General features: G+C 47.4%; 1 protein-coding gene across 1 annotated transcript in view; it reads left to right on the forward strand.

Annotated features, from left to right (window-relative positions):
- LOC148431180 (uncharacterized) overlaps window positions 1–20900 on the forward strand; it is a gene marked incomplete at its 3' end in the record, with an annotated part of 167843 nt that overhangs the window by 6865 nt on the left and 140078 nt on the right. The window contains exons 2-3 of the mRNA XM_088466237.1: window positions 6985–7079; window positions 7306–7527. Coding sequence (XP_088322363.1) covers window positions 7037–7079; window positions 7306–7527 — 265 coding nt within the window. The remainder of the gene's footprint in view (window positions 1–6984; window positions 7080–7305; window positions 7528–20900) is intronic.

The following is a 20900-nucleotide window of genomic DNA, read 5'->3' on the forward strand; positions in this document are numbered from 1 at the left end:
CTTTTCAGTCTTCAGACCTGTGTACAGGTGAAGCTTCCCTGGATGTGGTTTGTGCCCTTCGTATCTGCGTGGGTCGTACCAACTCCATCAGGAAATCAGATTCGCTCTGTGTTATATGGGCTTCACAAATGAGGCTGGCAGACAGACAGACAGACAGACCTTGGCTCGCTGTGCGCCTATTTCTCAGGTCTATACACAGGCTGGTCTCCCTGTCCCAAACAAGGTGACGGCACATTCCACTCTGTCTGTGGGACCCTCGTGGGCGGTTAGATATGGCGCCTCAGCTAAACAGCTGTGCAATGCGGCCACTTGTCGTCCGTTAATACTATTACGAAATTCTATGCATTCGATACTTTTGCCTCTCAGGATGCTTCAAGGTGGACCCTGAAGAAGAAAATCATAGTTATGGTATAACATACTAGTGTTCACTCTAGCTCCGGTGCGAGGCAGGGCGTCGGAGCTAGAGAGGGCACGTTCGCACACGCGCCGAAGGTGTGCGACCGAGAAGGGGGCGTGGTCATCAAAAAGGGGGCGTGTCTATAAGACCCGTCCCCTTTTCGTCACTCTTGGGGCTGTGCCCGGCACTTACGGACACACCGGGCAGCCCCCAAGCCCTGCAGACAGGGAGAATAGATGCCGGGCGCATGCGCCCGGCGTCTATTCTCCGGCGGTAGTCACTGCACATTTCTTCACCCGCGGGACACTGCGACCCGCGGGTGACGACTGTTCCCGCAGGCTGTTAGGGCAGGGCGCTTTTTGCCTTCCAGAAAGATTGCAGGGCGCCGCGCCCCTCTAAAACAGCCTAGCGGTAACGCTAACATACCTTGGCTAACTCCTTTTCTTCGAGGTCCACAGAGCACCCACCCTGACCTGGCCTCAGCCGGGATCTGTTCTTTTGCTTTTTACGTATCACTGATTCCCTCTCCGTATGTGGAGTGTGTCTTGTGTCCGATGTACTTCCTTCTCCACTATCCGTCTCTTGTTTACAAACTGAGTGCCTGGGGGTGGGGGCGGGGTATATAGGGAAGGGGACCAGTGCATGCTGGGAGCTGCGAAGCTAGTGCTGTTTGGTGCAATGAATCGTTTCCAGTACATATCCCCCCCAAGGTAGATTCTGTGGACCCTAAGGACCTCAAAGAAAAGGAGTTATCTAAGGTATGTTATTCCATAACTCTGATTATTTCCTAGATGTCGCCAAGGTTTTCCACTGTGGCATTATCTTTGGCCAGTAGTGGAGACTTTTGGCCTGTTTTCTACATTTATTGGCTGGATTAAATGATTCTATTCTTCATCGGCTGTCAATGATAACATCATGGCCCCCTTTCATCTGGGTAGGGGCACTCGGCAGGGTGGGCCCACTCTTTCCTGCGCTCTTCTTTCTGGCCCCCTGGCATGGCTGAGATCCTGGCGTTGGTGAGCTCTGGGCTGCTGCAGTTATCACTGTTGCCTTATATACTGATGACCGGCTCAATAGAGAGTCTTCTATGGGTAGTGGTTATATATAGCACCTTCTCCGGTCTTAGGGTTAATTGGACTAAATCCCATATATTTCCCCCTAAGGGTTCCATACCGCCTGAGTTGCCATTTTCCTCTCCTCTTTAGTGGACACTTGGAGGCCGCTGGCTATGTCCTACATAACCTACATCTTATCAGTACACGTTTTATGTCCAAGGCTCACACTTGGGAAAAGCTCGCCGTGACTCTCCTGTGGGGGGCGAGGGCTAGTGTGTCTCCACATTTTGTATTGGTCCAAGACCCTGGGGGGGTTTGGCTCTCCCAAACCTTAGACTAATTTGACACCTCAATTTGCCCATTTTATTGCCTGATTCAGCATGGATCTCATTTGCAACTATGTACACAGATCGGTCGATGATGTGTACTGCACATGCAGTGTCGCGTGCATGAGAGCATTGCAATCATGCACTGTGCATGCCCCTGTGTGTGCATGCCTCTGTATGTCCCCTCTGTGTGTGCATGCCTCTGTATGTCCCCTTTGTGTGTGTATGTCCCCTCTGTGTGTGTATGTCCCCTCTGTGTATGTCCCCTGTGTGTGTGTGCCTGTGTATGTCCCCTCTGTGTGTGTGTGTGCCTGTGTGTATGTACCCTGTGTGTGTGTGCCTCTGTATGTCCCCTGTGTGTGTGTGCGCCTCTGTATGTCCCCTGTGTGTCCCCTCTGTATGTCCGCTCTGTGTGCATGCCTCTGTGTGTCCCCCTCTGTCCGTGTCCCCCTCTGTCCGTGTCCCCCTCTGTCCGTGTCCCCATGTCCCCTCTGTGTGTGTGCCTCTGTATATCCCCTCTGTGTGTGTGCGCCTGTATATGTGTGTGCCTCTGTATGTCCCCTGTGTGTGTGTGTGTGTGTGCATTCCTCTGTGTGTCCCCTCTGTGTGTGTGTGTGTGTGTGTGTGTGCATTCCTGTGTGTCCCCTCTGTGTGTGTGTGTGCATTCCTCTGTGTCTCCCCTCTGTGTGTCTCCCCTCTGTGTGTCTCCCCTCTGTGTGTCTCCCCTCTGTGTGTCTCCCCTCTGTGTGTCTCCCCTCTGTGTGTCTCCCCTCTGTGTGTCTCCCCTCTGTGTGTGTGTGTATGTCCCCTCTGTGTGTCCCCTCTGTGTGTGTGTGTATGTCCCCTCTGTGTGTCCCCTCTGTGTGTGTGTGTGTATGTCCCCTCTGTGTGTGTGTATGTCCCCTCTGTGTGTGTGTATGTCCCCTCTGTGTGTGTGTCTCTGTGTATGTCCCCTCTGTGTGTGTGTGTGTGTGTGTGTGCCTCTGTATGTCCCCTGTGTGTGTGTGTGTGCAGGCCTCCGTGTGTCCCCTCTGTCCGTGTGTCCCCTCTGTCCGTGTGTCCCCTCTGTCCGTGTGTCCCCTCTGTCCGTGTGTCCCCTCTGTCCGTGTGTCCCCTCTGTCCGTGTGTCCCCTGTGTGTCCCCGTGCCTCTGTGTGTGCCTCTGTGTCCCCCCTCTGTGTGTGTCCCCCCTCTGTGTGTCTGTGTGTGTCTGTGTCCCCTCTGTGTGTGTGTGTCCCCTCTGTGTGTGTGTGTGTGTGTCCCCTCTGTGTGTGTGTGTGTGTGTGTGTGTGTGTGTCCCCTCTGTGTGTGTGTGTGTCCGTGTCCCCTCTGTGTGTGTCCGTGTCCCCTCTGTGTGTGTGTGCCTCTGTATGTCCCCTCTGTGTGTGTCCCCTGTGTGTGCATGCCTCTATTCTCTCTTCCTGCTGACAGCGTTGCTGTACTAATATATTAATACTAATGTTTAGTGTCTGTTTTGTTTATTGAGCATTAATTAGAACTTTAAAAAACAAAACCCAAACCACCCACAGCATTCCCATAGTGCATATCTCACAGCACATTGCAATGGCAAATGGGGAATGCCAAGCGGGTTTATATAGGATGCCTGGCGCGCCCAGTCTGATGATCATCTGCCCTGACCTGCGGGTAACCAACCCATGCCGCCATCTGCGCCACTGAAATGTTATTGCGGTGGAGAGGGGGTTGTTTTGCTCTTTCATCCTATGCCGGTCTCATTGTATGTATAGACAAGTGCACAGTACTACTGTTCTGCTTACTGCAATTATTCCCCATGTGTAGGGAGCGCACAGTGCAGCTTCTGTATGTATGACACGTGCACAGTACTACTGTTCTGCTTACTGCAATTATTCCCCATGTGTAGGGAGCGCACAGTGCAGCTTCTGTATGTATGACACGTGCACAGTACTACTGTTCTGCTTACTGCAATTATTCCCCATGTGTAGGGAGCGCACAGTGCAGCTTCTGTATGTATGACACGTGCACAGTACTACTGTTCTGCTTACTGCAATTATTCCCCATGTGTAGGGAGCGCACAGTGCAGCTTCTGTATGTATGACACGTGCATAGTACTACTGTTCTGCTTACTGCAATTATTCCCCATGTGTAGGGAGTGCACAGTGCAGCTTCTGTATGTATGACCAGTGCACAGTACTACTGTTCTGCTTACTGCAATTATTCCCCATGTGTCGGGAGCGCACAGTGCAGCTTCTGTATGTATGACATGTGCACAGTACTACTGTTCTGCTTACTGCAATTATTCCCCATGTGTAGGGAGCGCACAGTGCAGCTTCTGTATGTATGACACGTGCACAGTACTACTGTTCTGCTTACTGCAATTATTCACCATGTGTCGGGAGCGCACAGTGCAGCTTCTGTATGTATGACACGTGCATAGTACGGCTTCATTCCTCCTCCTAGTACCGGCAGCCTATAAGCCCGGTTATGGATTGGTTGTGTGAATAGATGGCATGACTCCATTAAGCCATCACAGGTTTGATCTTCCTTGAGTAACCTGAGTGTTCTTACTTCACCACTACTAGGACATAGGGATTTCCCTCTCACCATCAGTAACCACCAGTTACTGACTCCTCCCACTGCGTAGTGAGTGGGGAATTCACTGCTGACACCAGGCTCCTCCCACCGGCACCTGGAAACGCTCCTCCCACCGGCATCTGGAGACGCTCCTCCCAGGCTCCTGCCGCTTACTTCCGGGAATTTGTGGTCACGCTTCTGAAACTGTAACACCACCTGGTTGGTGTCAGCTGATCCCCGCTGGCCACTCACCGCACTTAATAACTTGCAGAGGGCGGAGCTTGGAGACATCGGGATTAACCACATAAGAGCCGGAGAACAGAGGAGTGTTTTGCGCTAATCTGGTGGTCACGGGGTGGAAGCAGGAAGATGTTTATTTGCGGCGATGAATTCGGTTAATAGCGCTAAAGGCGCTGGAAACGCAACAGCGAACGCGGTGCTGCGCTCACACTGGCCAAAAAGTCACAACATAGGTGGCGCAGGCCCATATTTATCACCAAGTGATCTCATCACTCGTTAATGACCTTACATGGGGCTCCAGCCAATCCGCTCCTGGCATGTGTGTGAAAAATGACTGTTAGGAGCTGATTGGTTGGATTAGTAACAAGAATATCGCTGTGACTCAGAGCTCCTTCTATGTAATACAGGCATATAATACAGCGGGTAACACCGCCCCTGTCTGTGTGTGTGTGTGTGCTGAGGTGTGTCTGTGTGTGTGTGCTGTGTATGCTGAGGTGTGTGTATGTGCTGTGTATGCTGAGGTGTGTGTGTGTGTGTGCGCTGAGGTGTGTGTGCTGTCTATGCTGAGGTGTGTGTGCTGTGTATGCTGAGGTGTGTGTGTGCGCTGTGTGTGTGTGCGCTGTGTATGCCGAGGTGTGTGTGCGCTGTCTATGCTTAGGTGTGTGTGCGCGCTGTGTATGCCGAGGTGTGTGTGTGTGCGCGCTGTGTATGCCGAGGTGTGTGTGTGTGCGCGCTGTGTATGCCGAGGTGTGTGTGTGCGCGCTGTGTATGCCGAGGTGTGTGTGTGCGCTGTGTATGCCGAGGTGTGTGTGTGCTGTCTATGCTGAGGTGTGTGTGTGCTGTCTATGCTGAGGTGTGTGTGTGTGCTGTCTATGCTGAGGTGTGTGTGTGTGTGTGCTGTCTATGCTGAGGTGTGTGTGTGTGCTGTCTATGCTGAGGTGTGTGTGTGTGCTGTCTATGCTGAGGTGTGTGTGTGTGCTGTCTATGCTGAGGTGTGTGTGTGTGCTGTCTATGCTGAGGTGTGTGTGTGTGTGTGTGCTGTCTATGCCGAGGTGTGTGTGCTGTCTATGCCGAGGTGTGTGTGTTCGCTGTCTATGCCGAGGTGTGTGTGTTCGCTGTCTATGCCGATGTGTGTGCTGTCTATGCCGAGGTGTGTGTGTGTGCGCTGTCTATGCTGAGGTGTGTGTGTGTGCGCTGTCTATGCCGAGGTGTGTGTGTGTGCGCTGTCTATGCTGAGGTGTGTGTGTGTGCTGTCTATGCTGAGGTGTGTGTGTGTGTGCTGTCTATGCTGAGGTGTGTGTGTGTGTGCTGTTTATGCTGAGGTGTGTGTGTGTGTGCTGTCTATGCTGAGGTGTGTGTGTGTGTGCTGTCTATGCTGAGGTGTGTGTGTGTGTGTGTGCTGTCTATGCTGAGGTGTGTGTGTGTGTGTGTGCTGTCTATGCTGAGGTGTGTGTGTGTGTGTGCTGTCTATGCTGAGGTGTGTGTGTGTGTGTGCTGTCTATGCTGAGGTGTGTGTGTGTGTGCTGTCTATGCTGAGGTGTGTGTGTGTGTGCTGTCTATGCTGAGGTGTGTGTGTGTGTGCTGTCTATGCTGAGGTGTGTGTGTGTGTGCTGTCTATGCTGAGGTGTGTGTGTGTGTGCTGTCTATGCTGAGGTGTGTGTGTGTGCTGTCTATGCTGAGGTGTGTGTGTGTGTGCTGTCTATGCTGAGGTGTGTGTGTGTGTGCTGTCTATGCTGAGGTGTGTGTGTGTGCTGTCTATGCTGAGGTGTGTGTGTGTGTGCTGTCTATGCTGAGGTGTGTGTGTGTGTGCTGTCTATGCTGAGGTGTGTGTGTGTGTGCTGTCTATGCTGAGGTGTGTGTGTGTGTGCTGTCTATGCTGAGGTGTGTGTGTGTGTGCTGTCTATGCTGAGGTGTGTGTGTGTGTGCTGTCTATGCTGAGGTGTGTGTGTGTGTGCTGTCTATGCTGAGGTGTGTGTGTGTGTGCTGTCTATGCTGAGGTGTGTGTGTGTGTGCTGTCTATGCTGAGGTGTGTGTGTGTGCTGTCTATGCTGAGGTGTGTGTGTGTGTGCTGTCTATGCTGAGGTGTGTGTGTGTGCTGTCTATGCTGAGGTGTGTGTGTGTGTGTGTGCGCTGTCTATGCTGAGGTGTGTGTGTGTGTGTGCTGTCTATGCTGAGGTGTGTGTGTGTGCTGTCTATGCTGAGGTGTGTGTGTGTGTGTGCTGTCTATGCTGAGGTGTGTGTGTGTGTGCTGTCTATGCTGAGGTGTGTGTGTGTGTGTGTGCTGTCTATGCTGAGGTGTGTGTGTGCTGTCTATGCTGAGGTGTGTGTGTGTGTGCTGTCTATGCTGAGGTGTGTGTGTTGGAGTTGTCCTGGTTTGTGTACTTGGTGACGGCTCATGTACCCTCTCTCTCCTCCAGGTGTAGTGTGGGCAGGTGGTCTCTTCCAGCGACTCCTCGGTCAGTATCGGGAATGCAGGAGATGGAGAACAGATCTCAGCCTCAGAAGCGCCTCTGTGAGTCTGCGCTCATCACCCATTATACCATGTGTATCTGCGGCTAGCGCTTCCGTCACATAGGTGTAGTGAGGGTACTGTGTGTCTGTAATGTGTTACTACTTAGCGGTGATTGGGGTACTGGGTGTGGGATTGGGGTACTGGGTGTGGGATTGGGGTACTGGGTGTGGGATTGGGGTGTTAATGTTACTCCCACCCTGTAATGCTGCCGTATGTTTACCTTCAGGCCCAGACTCTGTAAACAAGTCGCCGAGAAAAAGACGTTTCACTCCCTCCGAGGACGAGAAGGAGAACAGCGACCCTGCAGTTTTGGGGGGTCCGGAGCGGTCGTCCAGAGATAGCTGGTCTTCTCTGCTGCGAGTCACAGAACAGGGAATTAAACCGGACACCCCGGCTATCCCGTCCGTCAGGTCCCGCATTCAGATGTTGCGAGACTTCAGCATGAGAGGTGCGCAGGACAGTGTGAGGGCGTCTGGGGGGAGAGCGACGACCTCCGGCTAATAGGGACTTTTCTTTCCATCTTCTTTTATCTTCTGGACTGAAAACCAGAGAAATTCTAGGTGAAGGAATCTGGAGAAAATATTGTACAATTCAGGGAGAAACGTAACGGCCCAAAAACTATCTAAAAGGCAAAACCAGCCGGGAATACAGAAAGCCTAGGGCTGTGTATTACATTCATCCTCTGTATTATCCCTCTCTAGCACTTGGCCATGCAAATGTTTCTCTCTGATGCCACTTTCCCTGCCCGAAATGTATTGGGGTCATTTGTGATGTTATTGGGCAGATAAAGTGTCATTTATCCTCAACGTTGAATCGGCCACTTCCTTCTAGTCCGAGCTGCCTCCTACCCTTACATGGTGCATCCATGTAATGCCTGGGCCCACACTGACCCCAGGAGGGTTATCCCACCAATCATCTCCGACCCCAGAGCCCACACTGACCCCAGGAGGGTTATCCCACCACCACCAATCACCTCCGATCCCAGAGCCCACACTGACCCCAGAAGGGTTATCCCACCACCACCAATCACCTCTGACCCCAGAGCCCATTCCTGATAGAACTGTAACATCCCAGTAGGGTTATCCCACCACCACCACAGCCAGGCACCTCTGACCCCAGGGCCCATTCCTGCTAGTACTGTAACATCCCAGTAGGGTTATCCCACCACCACCAATCACCTCTGACCCCAGAGCCCATTCCTGATAGTACTGTAACATCCCAGTTGGGTTATCCCACCACAGCCAGGTACCTCTGACCAAAGAGCCCATTCCTGATAGTACTGTAACACCCCAGTAGGGTTATCCCACCACCACTACAGCCAGGCACCTCTGACCCCAGGGCCCATTCCTGATAGTACTGTAACATCCCAGTTGGGTTATCCCACCACAGCCAGGTACCTCTGACCCCAGAGCGCATTCCTGATAGTACTGTAACACCCCAGTAGGGTTATCTCACCACAGCCAGGTACCTCTGTCCCCAGGGCCCATTCCTGATAGTACTGTAACACCCCAGTAGGGTTATCCCACCACCACCAATCACCTCTGACCCCAGAGCCCATTCCGCATAGTACTGTTACAGGCTACAGTCCTGAGATACCAGCACAAAGAACCAATGATAATCTGATTCAGATCTATAAGAGGAATGTTTTATTATATCATTCTGTTTATTGGCTTTACAAAATCGATTCACAAATGATGGGTCACCCTTGGGCGTAAGGGTGTTCAAAAATCTTCATAGAACAAAAGTGACCGCGCTTGTCACCACCCAGCAGGCGTCTGAAGTGTCGTCCTCTTATGTCTTCGCATTGCGTCAGCCTCCATCCTCATAGACGCAAACACTGTATGGCCAATGCAGGACACTGATCACAAGAAACACAGGCCCTCATTCAGAGCCGTACGCTCTGAGCAGAGCGCACGCTCTGCATGAGGGCCGGGCTCCTTTTTCATGGAGCGTCCTCCTGGACGCTCGTATAGCTGTGGGTCACCACCCACAGGCTATACGAGCGTGCATTTTGATGGCCGCGATGGTCGTGACCATCGCGACCATCGAAATTGCGAGCCGGAGCCTGCGGTTGAGGTTTTCAACCGCAAGCTCCGGAGTGATTTTGGCTCTATCAGAGCCAAAATCACTCCCACTGACATCACTAGTGATGTCAGTGGGCCGGCTTCTGACGGGAGGCGTTCCCGTGGGAACGCCCCCGTCAGGGAGGCACGCCCACCAAAGGGGGCGTGCTGTCAATCAACATTGACAGCACGCCCCCTTTGATCGGACACAACGAGCGAAGGAAAGTCTGGCGCATGCGCACGACGGAGCTCCCTCCGTCGTGCGCATGCTCAGTGCAGACCATCGACCCACTTGCGAGCGTACAGCCGCTCGCGAGTGGGTCTGAATCAGGCCCACAGTGTTTGCACTTTGTAGCACATCACACACACACATTGCTATAACACTCTGCACACCTGAGAATGTAGCACATCACACACACATTGCTATAACACTCTGCACACCTGAGAATGTAGCACATATCACACACACATTGCTATAACACTCTGCACACCTGAGAATGTAACACAGCTCACACACATTGCGATAACACTCTGCACACCTGAGAATGTAGCACATATCACACACACATTGCTATAACAGGCTGCACACCTGAGAATGTAGCACATCACACACCTTTGCTATAACACTCTGCACACTTGAGAATGTAGCACATCACGCACATTGCTATAACACTCTGCACACCTGAGAATGTAGCACATCACACACATTGCTATAACAGGCTGCACACCTGAGAATGTAGCACATCACGCACACATTGCTATAACACTCTGCACTCCTGAGAATGTAGCACATCACACACATTGCTATAACACTCTGCACTCCTGAGAATGTAGCACATCACGCACACATTGCTATAACACTCAGCACACCTGAGAATGTAACACATCACACACATTGCTATAACACTCTGCACACCTGAGAATGTAGCACATCACACACATTGCTATAACAGGCTGCACACCTGAGAATGTAGCACATCACACACACATTGCTATAACACTCTGCACACTTGAGAATGTAACACATCACACACACATTGCTATAACACTCTGCACACCTGAGAATGTAGCACATCACACACACATTGCTATAACACTCTGCACACCTGAGAATGTAACACATCACACACATTGCTATAACACTCTGCACACCTGAGAATGTAGCACATCACACACACATTGCTATAACAGGCTGCACACCTGAGAATGTAGGACATATCACACACACATTGCTTTAACACTCTGCACACCTGAGAATGTAGCACATCACACACACATTGCTATAACACTGCACACCTGAGAATGTAGCACATCACACACACATTGCTATAACACTCTGCACACCTGAGAATGTAGCACATCACACACACATTGCTATAACACTCTGCACACCTGAGAATGTAGCACATCACACACACATTGCTATAAGTCTGCACACCTGAGAATGTAGCACATCACACACACATTGCTATAAGTCTGCACACCTGAGAATGTAGCACATCACACACATTTGCTATAACTCTGCACACCTGAGAATGTAGCACATCACACACATTGCTATAACACTCTGCACACCTGAGAATGTAACACATCACACACATTGCTATAACACTCTGCACACCTGAGAATGTAGCACATCACACACATTGCTATAACAGGCTGCACACCTGAGAATGTAGCACATCACACACACATTGCTATAACACTCTGCACACCTGAGAATGTAGCACAGCACACACATTGCTATAACAGGCTGCACACCTGAGAATGTAGCACATCACACACATTGCTATAACAGGCTGCACACCTGAGAATGTAGCACATCACACACACATTGCTATAACAGTCTGCACACTTGAGAATGTAACACATCACACACACATTGCTATAACACTCTGCACACCTGAGAATGTAACACATCACACACACATTGCTATAACACTCTGCACACCTGAGAATGTAGCACATCACACACACATTGCTATAACAGGCTGCACACCTGAGAATGTAGCACATATCACACACATTGCTATAACACTCTGCACACCTGAGAATGTAGCACATATCACACACACACATTGCTATAACAGGCCGCACACCTGAGAATGTAACACATCACACACACATTGCTATAACACTCTGCACACCTGAGAATGTAGCACATCACACACACACATTGCTATAACACTCTGCACACCTGAGAATGTAGCACATATCACACACACATTGCTATAACACTCTGCACACCTGAGAATGTAGCACATATCACACACACATTGCTATAACACTCTGCACACCTGAGAATGTAGCACATCACACACATTGCTATAACACTCTGCACACCTGAGAATGTAGCACATATCACACACACACTGCTATAACACTCTGCACACCTGAGAATGTAGCACATATCACACACACATTGCTATAACAGTCTGCACACTTGAGAATGTAGGACATATCACACACACACATTGCTATAACAGGCTGCACACCTGAGAATGTAGCACATCACACACACATTGCTATAACAGTCTGCACACTTGAGAATGTAGCACATATCACACACATTGCTATAACAGTCTGCACACCTGAGAATGTAGCACACCACACACACATTGCTATAACAGTCTGCACACCTGAGAATGTAGCACATCACACACACATTGCTATAACAGTCTGCACACTTGAGAATGTAGCACATCACACACACATTGCTATAACACTCTGCACACCTGAGAATGTAGCACATCACACACACATTGCTATAACACTCTGCACACCTGAGAATGTAGCACATCACACACACACATTGCTATAACACTCTGCACACCTGAGAATGTAGCACATCACACACACACATTGCTATAACACTCTGCACACTTGAGAATGTAGCACATATCACACACACATTGCTATAACAGGCTGCACACCTGAGAATGTAGCACATCACACACACATTGCTATAACAGTCTGCACACCTGAGAATGTAGCACATCACACACACATTGCTATAACACTCTGCACACCTGAGAATGTAGCACATATCACACACACATTGCTATAACACTCTGCACACCTGAGAATGTAGCACAGCACACACATTGCTATAACACTCTGCACACCTGAGAATGTAGCACATGTCACACACACATTGCTATAACACTCTGCACACCTGAGAATGTAGCACATGTCACACACACATTGCTATAACACTCTGCACACTTGAGAATGTAGCACATCACACACACATTGCTATAACAGTCTGCACACTTGAGAATGTAACACATCACACACATTGCTATAACACTCTGCACACCTGAGAATGTAACACATCACACACACATTGCTATAACACTCTGCACACCTGAGAATGTAGCACATCACACACACACATTGCTTTAACACTCTGCACACCTGAGAATGTAGCACATCACACACACACATTGCTATAACACTCTGCACACCTGAGAATGTAGCACATCACACACATTGCTATAACACTCTGCACACCTGAGAATGTAGCACATATCACACACACATTGCTATAACACTCTGCACACCTGAGAATGTAGCACATATCACACACACATTGCTATAACAGTCTGCACACTTGAGAATGTAGGACATATCACACACACACATTGCTATAACAGGCTGCACACCTGAGAATGTAGCACATCACACACACATTGCTATAACACTCTGCACACCTGAGAATGTAGCATATCACACACACATTGCTATAACAGTCTGCACACTTGAGAATGTAGCACATCACACACACATTGCTATAACAGGCTGCACACCTGAGAATGTAGCACATCACACACACATTGCTATAACAGTCTGCACACTTGAGAATGTAGCACATATCACACACATTGCTATAACAGTCTGCACACTTGAGAATGTAGCACATATCACACACATTGCTATAACAGGCTGCACACCTGAGAATGTAGCACATATCACACACATTGCTATAACAGGCTGCACACCTGAGAATGTGGCACATCACACACACATTGCTATAACAGTCTGCACACCTGAGAATGTAACACATCACACACACATTGCTATAACACTCTGCACACCTGAGAATGTAGCACGTCACACACACACATTGCTATAACGCTCTGCACACCTGAGAATGTAGCACGTCACACACATTGCTATAACACTCTGCACACCTGAGAATGTAGCACGTCACACACATTGCTATAACAGTCTGCACACCTGAGAATGTAACACATCACACACACATTGCTATAACACTCTGCACACCTGAGAATGTAGCACGTCACACACACACATTGCTATAACGCTCTGCACACCTGAGAATGTAGCACGTCACACACATTGCTATAACACTCTGCACACCTGAGAATGTAGCACATATCACACACACATTGCTATAACAGTCTGCACACTTGAGAATGTAGGACATATCACACACACATTGCTATAACAGTCTGCACACCTGAGAATGTAGCACGTCACACACACATTGCTGTAACTGTCTGCACACCTGAGAATGTAGCACATATCACACACACATTGCTATAACACTCTGCACACCTGAGAATGTAGCACGTCACACACACATTGCTGTAACTGTCTGCACACCTGAGAATGTAGGACATATCACACACATTGCTATAACACTCTGCACACCTGAGAATGTAGCACATCACACACACATTGCTATAACACTCTGCACACCTGAGAATGTAGCACATCACACACACATTGCTATAACACTCTGCACACCTGAGAATGTAACACATCACACACATTGCTATAACACTCTGCACACCTGAGAATGTAGCACATCACACACACATTGCTATAACAGGCTGCACACCTGAGAATGTAGGACATATCACACACACATTGCTTTAACACTCTGCACACCTGAGAATGTAGCACATCACACACACATTGCTATAACACTGCACACCTGAGAATGTAGCACATCACACACACATTGCTATAACACTCTGCACACCTGAGAATGTAGCACATCACACACATTGCTATAACACTCTGCACACCTGAGAATGTAGCACATCACACACACATTGCTATAACACTCTGCACACCTGAGAATGTAGCACATCACACACACATTGCTATAAGTCTGCACACCTGAGAATGTAGCACATCACACACACATTGCTATAATTCTGCACACCTGAGAATGTAGCACATCACACACATTTGCTATAACTCTGCACACCTGAGAATGTAGCACATCACACACATTGCTATAACACTCTGCACACCTGAGAATGTAACACATCACACACATTGCTATAACACTCTGCACACCTGAGAATGTAGCACATCACACACATTGCTATAACAGGCTGCACACCTGAGAATGTAGCACATCACACACACATTGCTATAACACTCTGCACACCTGAGAATGTAGCACAGCACACACATTGCTATAACAGGCTGCACACCTGAGAATGTAGCACATCACACACATTGCTATAACAGGCTGCACACCTGAGAATGTAGCACATCACACACATTGCTATAACAGTCTGCACACTTGAGAATGTAACACATCACACACATTGCTATAACACTCTGCACACCTGAGAATGTAACACATCACACACACATTGCTATAACACTCTGCACACCTGAGAATGTAGCACATCACACACACATTGCTATAACAGGCTGCACACCTGAGAATGTAGCACATATCACACACATTGCTATAACACTCTGCACACCTGAGAATGTAGCACATATCACACACACATTGCTATAACAGGCTGCACACCTGAGAATGTAGCACATATCACACACACACATTGCTATAACAGGCTGCACACCTGAGAATGTAGCACATCACACACATTGCTATAACACTCTGCACACCTGAGAATGTAGCACATATCACACACACATTGCTATAACACTCTGCACACCTGAGAATGTAGCACAGCACACACATTGCTATAACACTCTGCACACCTGAGAATGTAGCACATGTCACACACACATTGCTATAACACTCTGCACACCTGAGAATGTAGCACATGTCACACACACATTGCTATAACACTCTGCACACCTGAGAATGTAACACATCACACACATTGCTATAACAGTCTGCACACTTGAGAATGTAGCACATCACACACACATTGCTATAACAGTCTGCACACTTGAGAATGTAACACATCACACACATTGCTATAACACTCTGCACACCTGAGAATGTAACACATCACACACACATTGCTATAACACTCTGCACACCTGAGAATGTAACACATCACACACACATTGCTATAACACTCTGCACACCTGAGAATGTAGCACATCACACACACACATTGCTATAACACTCTGCACACCTGAGAATGTAGCACATCACACACATTGCTATAACACTCTGCACACCTGAGAATGTAGCACATATCACACACACATTGCTATAACACTCTGCACACCTGAGAATGTAGCACATATCACACACACATTGCTATAACAGTCTGCACACTTGAGAATGTAGGACATATCACACACACACATTGCTATAACAGGCTGCACACCTGAGAATGTAGCACATCACACACACATTGCTATAACAGTCTGCACACTTGAGAATGTAGCACATCACACACATTGCTATAACAGTCTGCACACCTGAGAATGTAGCACATATCACACACACATTGCTATAACACTCTGCACACCTGAGAATGTAGCACATCACACACACATTGCTATAACAGTCTGCACACCTGAGAATGTAGCACATATCACACACACATTGCTATAACACTCTGCACACCTGAGAATGTAGCACATCACACACACATTGCTATAACAGTCTGCACACTTGAGAATGTAGCACATCACACACACATTGCTATAACACTCTGCACACCTGAGAATGTAGCACATCACACACACATTGCTATAACACTCTGCACACCTGAGAATGTAGCACATCACACACACACATTGCTATAACACTCTGCACACCTGAGAATGTAGCACATCACACACACATTGCTATAACACTCTGCACACCTGAGAATGTAGCACATCACACACACACATTGCTATAACACTCTGCACACTTGAGAATGTAGCACATATCACACACACATTGCTATAACAGGCTGCACACCTGAGAATGTAGCACATCACACACACATTGCTATAACAGTCTGCACACCTGAGAATGTAGCACATCACACACACATTGCTATAACACTCTGCACACCTGAGAATGTAGCACATATCACACACACATTGCTATAACACTCTGCACACCTGAGAATGTAGCACATGTCACACACACATTGCTATAACACTCTGCACACCTGAGAATGTAGCACATCACACACACATTGCTATAACACTCTGCACACCTGAGAATGTAGCACATCACACACACACATTGCTATAACACTCTGCACACTTGAGAATGTAGCACATATCACACACACATTGCTATAACAGGCTGCACACCTGAGAATGTAGCACATCACACACACATTGCTATAACAGTCTGCACACCTGAGAATGTAGCACATCACACACACATTGCTATAACACTCTGCACACCTGAGAATGTAGCACATATCACACACACATTGCTATAACAGTCTGCACACCTGAGAATGTAGCACAGCACACACATTGCTATAACACTCTGCACACCTGAGAATGTAGCACATGTCACACACACATTGCTATAACACTCTGCACACCTGAGAATGTAGCACATGTCACACACACATTGCTATAACACTCTGCACACTTGAGAATGTAGCACATCACACACACATTGCTATAACAGTCTGCACACTTGAGAATGTAACACATCACACACATTGCTATAACACTCTGCACACCTGAGAATGTAACACATCACACACACATTGCTATAACACTCTGCACACCTGAGAATGTAGCACATCACACACACACATTGCTTTAACACTCTGCACACCTGAGAATGTAGCACATCACACACACACATTGCTATAACACTCTGCACACCTGAGAATGTAGCACATCACACACATTGCTATAACACTCTGCACACCTGAGAATGTAGCACATATCACACACACATTGCTATAACACTCTGCACACCTGAGAATGTAGCACATATCACACACACATTGCTATAACAGTCTGCACACTTGAGAATGTAGGACATATCACACACACACATTGCTATAACAGGCTGCACACCTGAGAATGTAGCACATCACACACACATTGCTATAACACTCTGCACACCTGAGAATGTAGCATATCACACACACATTGCTATAACAGTCTGCACACTTGAGAATGTAGCACATCACACACACATTGCTATAACAGGCTGCACACCTGAGAATGTAGCACATCACACACACATTGCTATAACAGTCTGCACACTTGAGAATGTAGCACATATCACACACACACATTGCTATAACACTCTGCACACCTGAGAATGTAGCACGTCACACACATTGCTATAACACTCTGCACACCTGAGAATGTAGCACATCACACACACATTGCTATAACAGTCTGCACACTTGAGAATGTAGCACATATCACACACACACATTGCTATAACAGTCTGCACACTTGAGAATGTAGCACATATCACACACACACATTGCTGTAACTGTCTGCACACCTGAGAATGTAGGACATATCACACACATTGCTATAACACTCTGCACACCTGAGAATGTAGCACATCACACACATTGCTATAACACTCTGCACACCTGAGAATGTAGCACATCACACACATTGCTATAACACTCTGCACACCTGAGAATGTAGCACATCACACACACATTGCTATAACACTCAGCACACCTGAGAATGTAGCACGTCACACACATTGCTATAACAGTCTGCACACTTGAGAATGTAGCACATCACACACACATTGCTATAACACTCTGCACACTTGAGAATGTAGCACATATCACACACATTGCTATAACAGGCTGCACACCTGAGAATGTAGCACATCACACACACACATTGCTATAACACTCTGCACACCTGAGAATGTAGCACGTCACACACATTGCTATAACACTCTGCACACCTGAGAATGTAGCACGTCACACACATTGCTATAACACTCTGCACACCTGAGAATGTAGCACATCACACACACATTGCTATAACAGTCTGCACACTTGAGAATGTAGGACATATCACACACACATTGCTATAACAGTCTGCACACCTGAGAATGTAGCACATATCACACACATTGCTATAACAGGCTGCACACCTGAGAATGTAGCACATATCACACACACATTGCTATAACACTCTGCACACCTGAGAATGTAGCACGTCACACACATTGCTGTAACTGTCTGCACACCTGAGAATGTAGGACATATCACACACATTGCTATAACACTCTGCACACCTGAGAATGTAGCACATCACACACATTGCTATAACACTCTGCACACCTGAGAATGTAGCACATATCACACACATTGCTATAACACTCTGCACACCTGAGAATGTAGCACATATCACACACATTGCTATAACAGTCTGCACACTTGAGAATGTAGCACATCACACACACATTGCTATAACAGTCTGCACACTTGAGAATGTAGCACATATCACACACATTGCTATAACACTCTGCACACCTGAGAATGTAGCACATATCACACACATTGCTATAACACTCTGCACACCTGAGAATGTAGCACATCACACACATTGCTATAACACTCTGCACACCTGAGAATGTAGCACATATCACACACATTGCTATAACACTCTGCACACCTGAGAATGTAGCACATCACACACATTGCTATAACACTCTGCACACCTGAGAATGTAGCACATCACACACACATTGCTATAACACTCTGCACACTTGAGAATGTAGCACATATCACACACACATTGCTATAACACTCTGCACACCTGAGAATGTAGCACATCACACACACATTGCTATAACACTCTGCACACCTGAGAATGTAGGACATATCACACACATTGCTATAACACTCTGCACACCTGAGAATGTAGCACATCACACACACATTGCTATAACACTCTGCACACCTGAGAATGTAGCACATCACACACACATTGCTATAACACTCTGCACACCTGAGAATGTAACACATCACACACATTGCTATAACAGGCTGCACACCTGAGAATGTAGCACATATCACACACACATTGCTATAACACTCTGCACACCTGAGAATGTAGCACATATCACACACATTGCTATAACAGGCTGCACACCTGAGAATGTAGCACATATCACACACACATTGCTATAACACTCTGCACACCTGAGAATGTAGCACGTCACACACACATTGTTGTAACTGTCTGCACACCTGAGAATGTAGGACATATCACACACATTGCTATAACACTCTGCACACCTGAGAATGTAGCACATCACACACATTGCTATAACACTCTGCACACCTGAGAATGTAGCACATATCACACACATTGCTATAACACTCTGCACACCTGAGAATGTAGCACATATCACACACATTGCTATAACAGTCTGCACACTTGAGAATGTAGCACATCACACACACATTGCTATAACAGTCTGCACACTTGAGAATGTAGCACATATCACACACATTGCTATAACACTCTGCACACCTGAGAATGTAGCACATATCACACACATTGCTATAACACTCTGCACACCTGAGAATGTAGCACATCACACACATTGCTATAACACTCTGCACACCTGAGAATGTAGCACATATCACACACATTGCTATAACACTCTGCACACCTGAGAATGTAGCACATCACACACATTGCTATAACACTCTGCACACCTGAGAATGTAGCACATCACACACACATTGCTATAACACTCTGCACACTTGAGAATGTAGCACATATCACACACACATTGCTATAACACTCTGCACACCTGAGAATGTAGCACATCACACACACATTGCTATAACACTCTGCACACCTGAGAATGTAGCACATATCACACACATTGCTATAACACTCTGCACACCTGAGAATGTAGCACATCACACACATTGCTATAACACTCTGCACACCTGAGAATGTAGCACATATCACACACATTGCTATAACACTCTGCACACCTGAGAATGTAGCACATCACACACATTGCTATAACACTCTGCACACCTGAGAATGTAGCACATCACACACACATTGCTATAACACTCTGCACACTTGAGAATGTAGCACATATCACACACACATTGCTATAACACTCTGCACACCTGAGAATGTAGCACATCACACACACATTGCTATAACACTCTGCACACCTGAGAATGTAGCACATCACACACACATTGCTATAACACTCTGCACACCTGAGAATGTAGCACATATCACACATTGCTATAACACTCTGCACACCTGAGAATGTAGCACATCACACACACATTGCTATAACACTCTGCACACCTGAGAATGTAGCACATATCACACACATTGCTATAACACTCTGCACACCTGAGAATGTAGCACATCACACACACATTGCTATAACACTCTGCACACCTGAGAATGTAGCACATCACACACACATTGCTATAACAGTCTGCACACCTGAGAATGTAGCACATATCACACACATTGCTATAACACTCTGCACACCTGAGAATGTAGCACATATCACACACATTGCTATAACACTCTGCACACCTGAGAATGTAGCACA

The sequence above is a fragment of the Taudactylus pleione genome, unplaced genomic scaffold (genome assembly GCF_031769625.1).
Source record: "Taudactylus pleione unplaced genomic scaffold, aTauple2 ptg002705l, whole genome shotgun sequence".
Taxonomy (NCBI): Eukaryota; Metazoa; Chordata; class Amphibia; order Anura; family Myobatrachidae; genus Taudactylus; species Taudactylus pleione.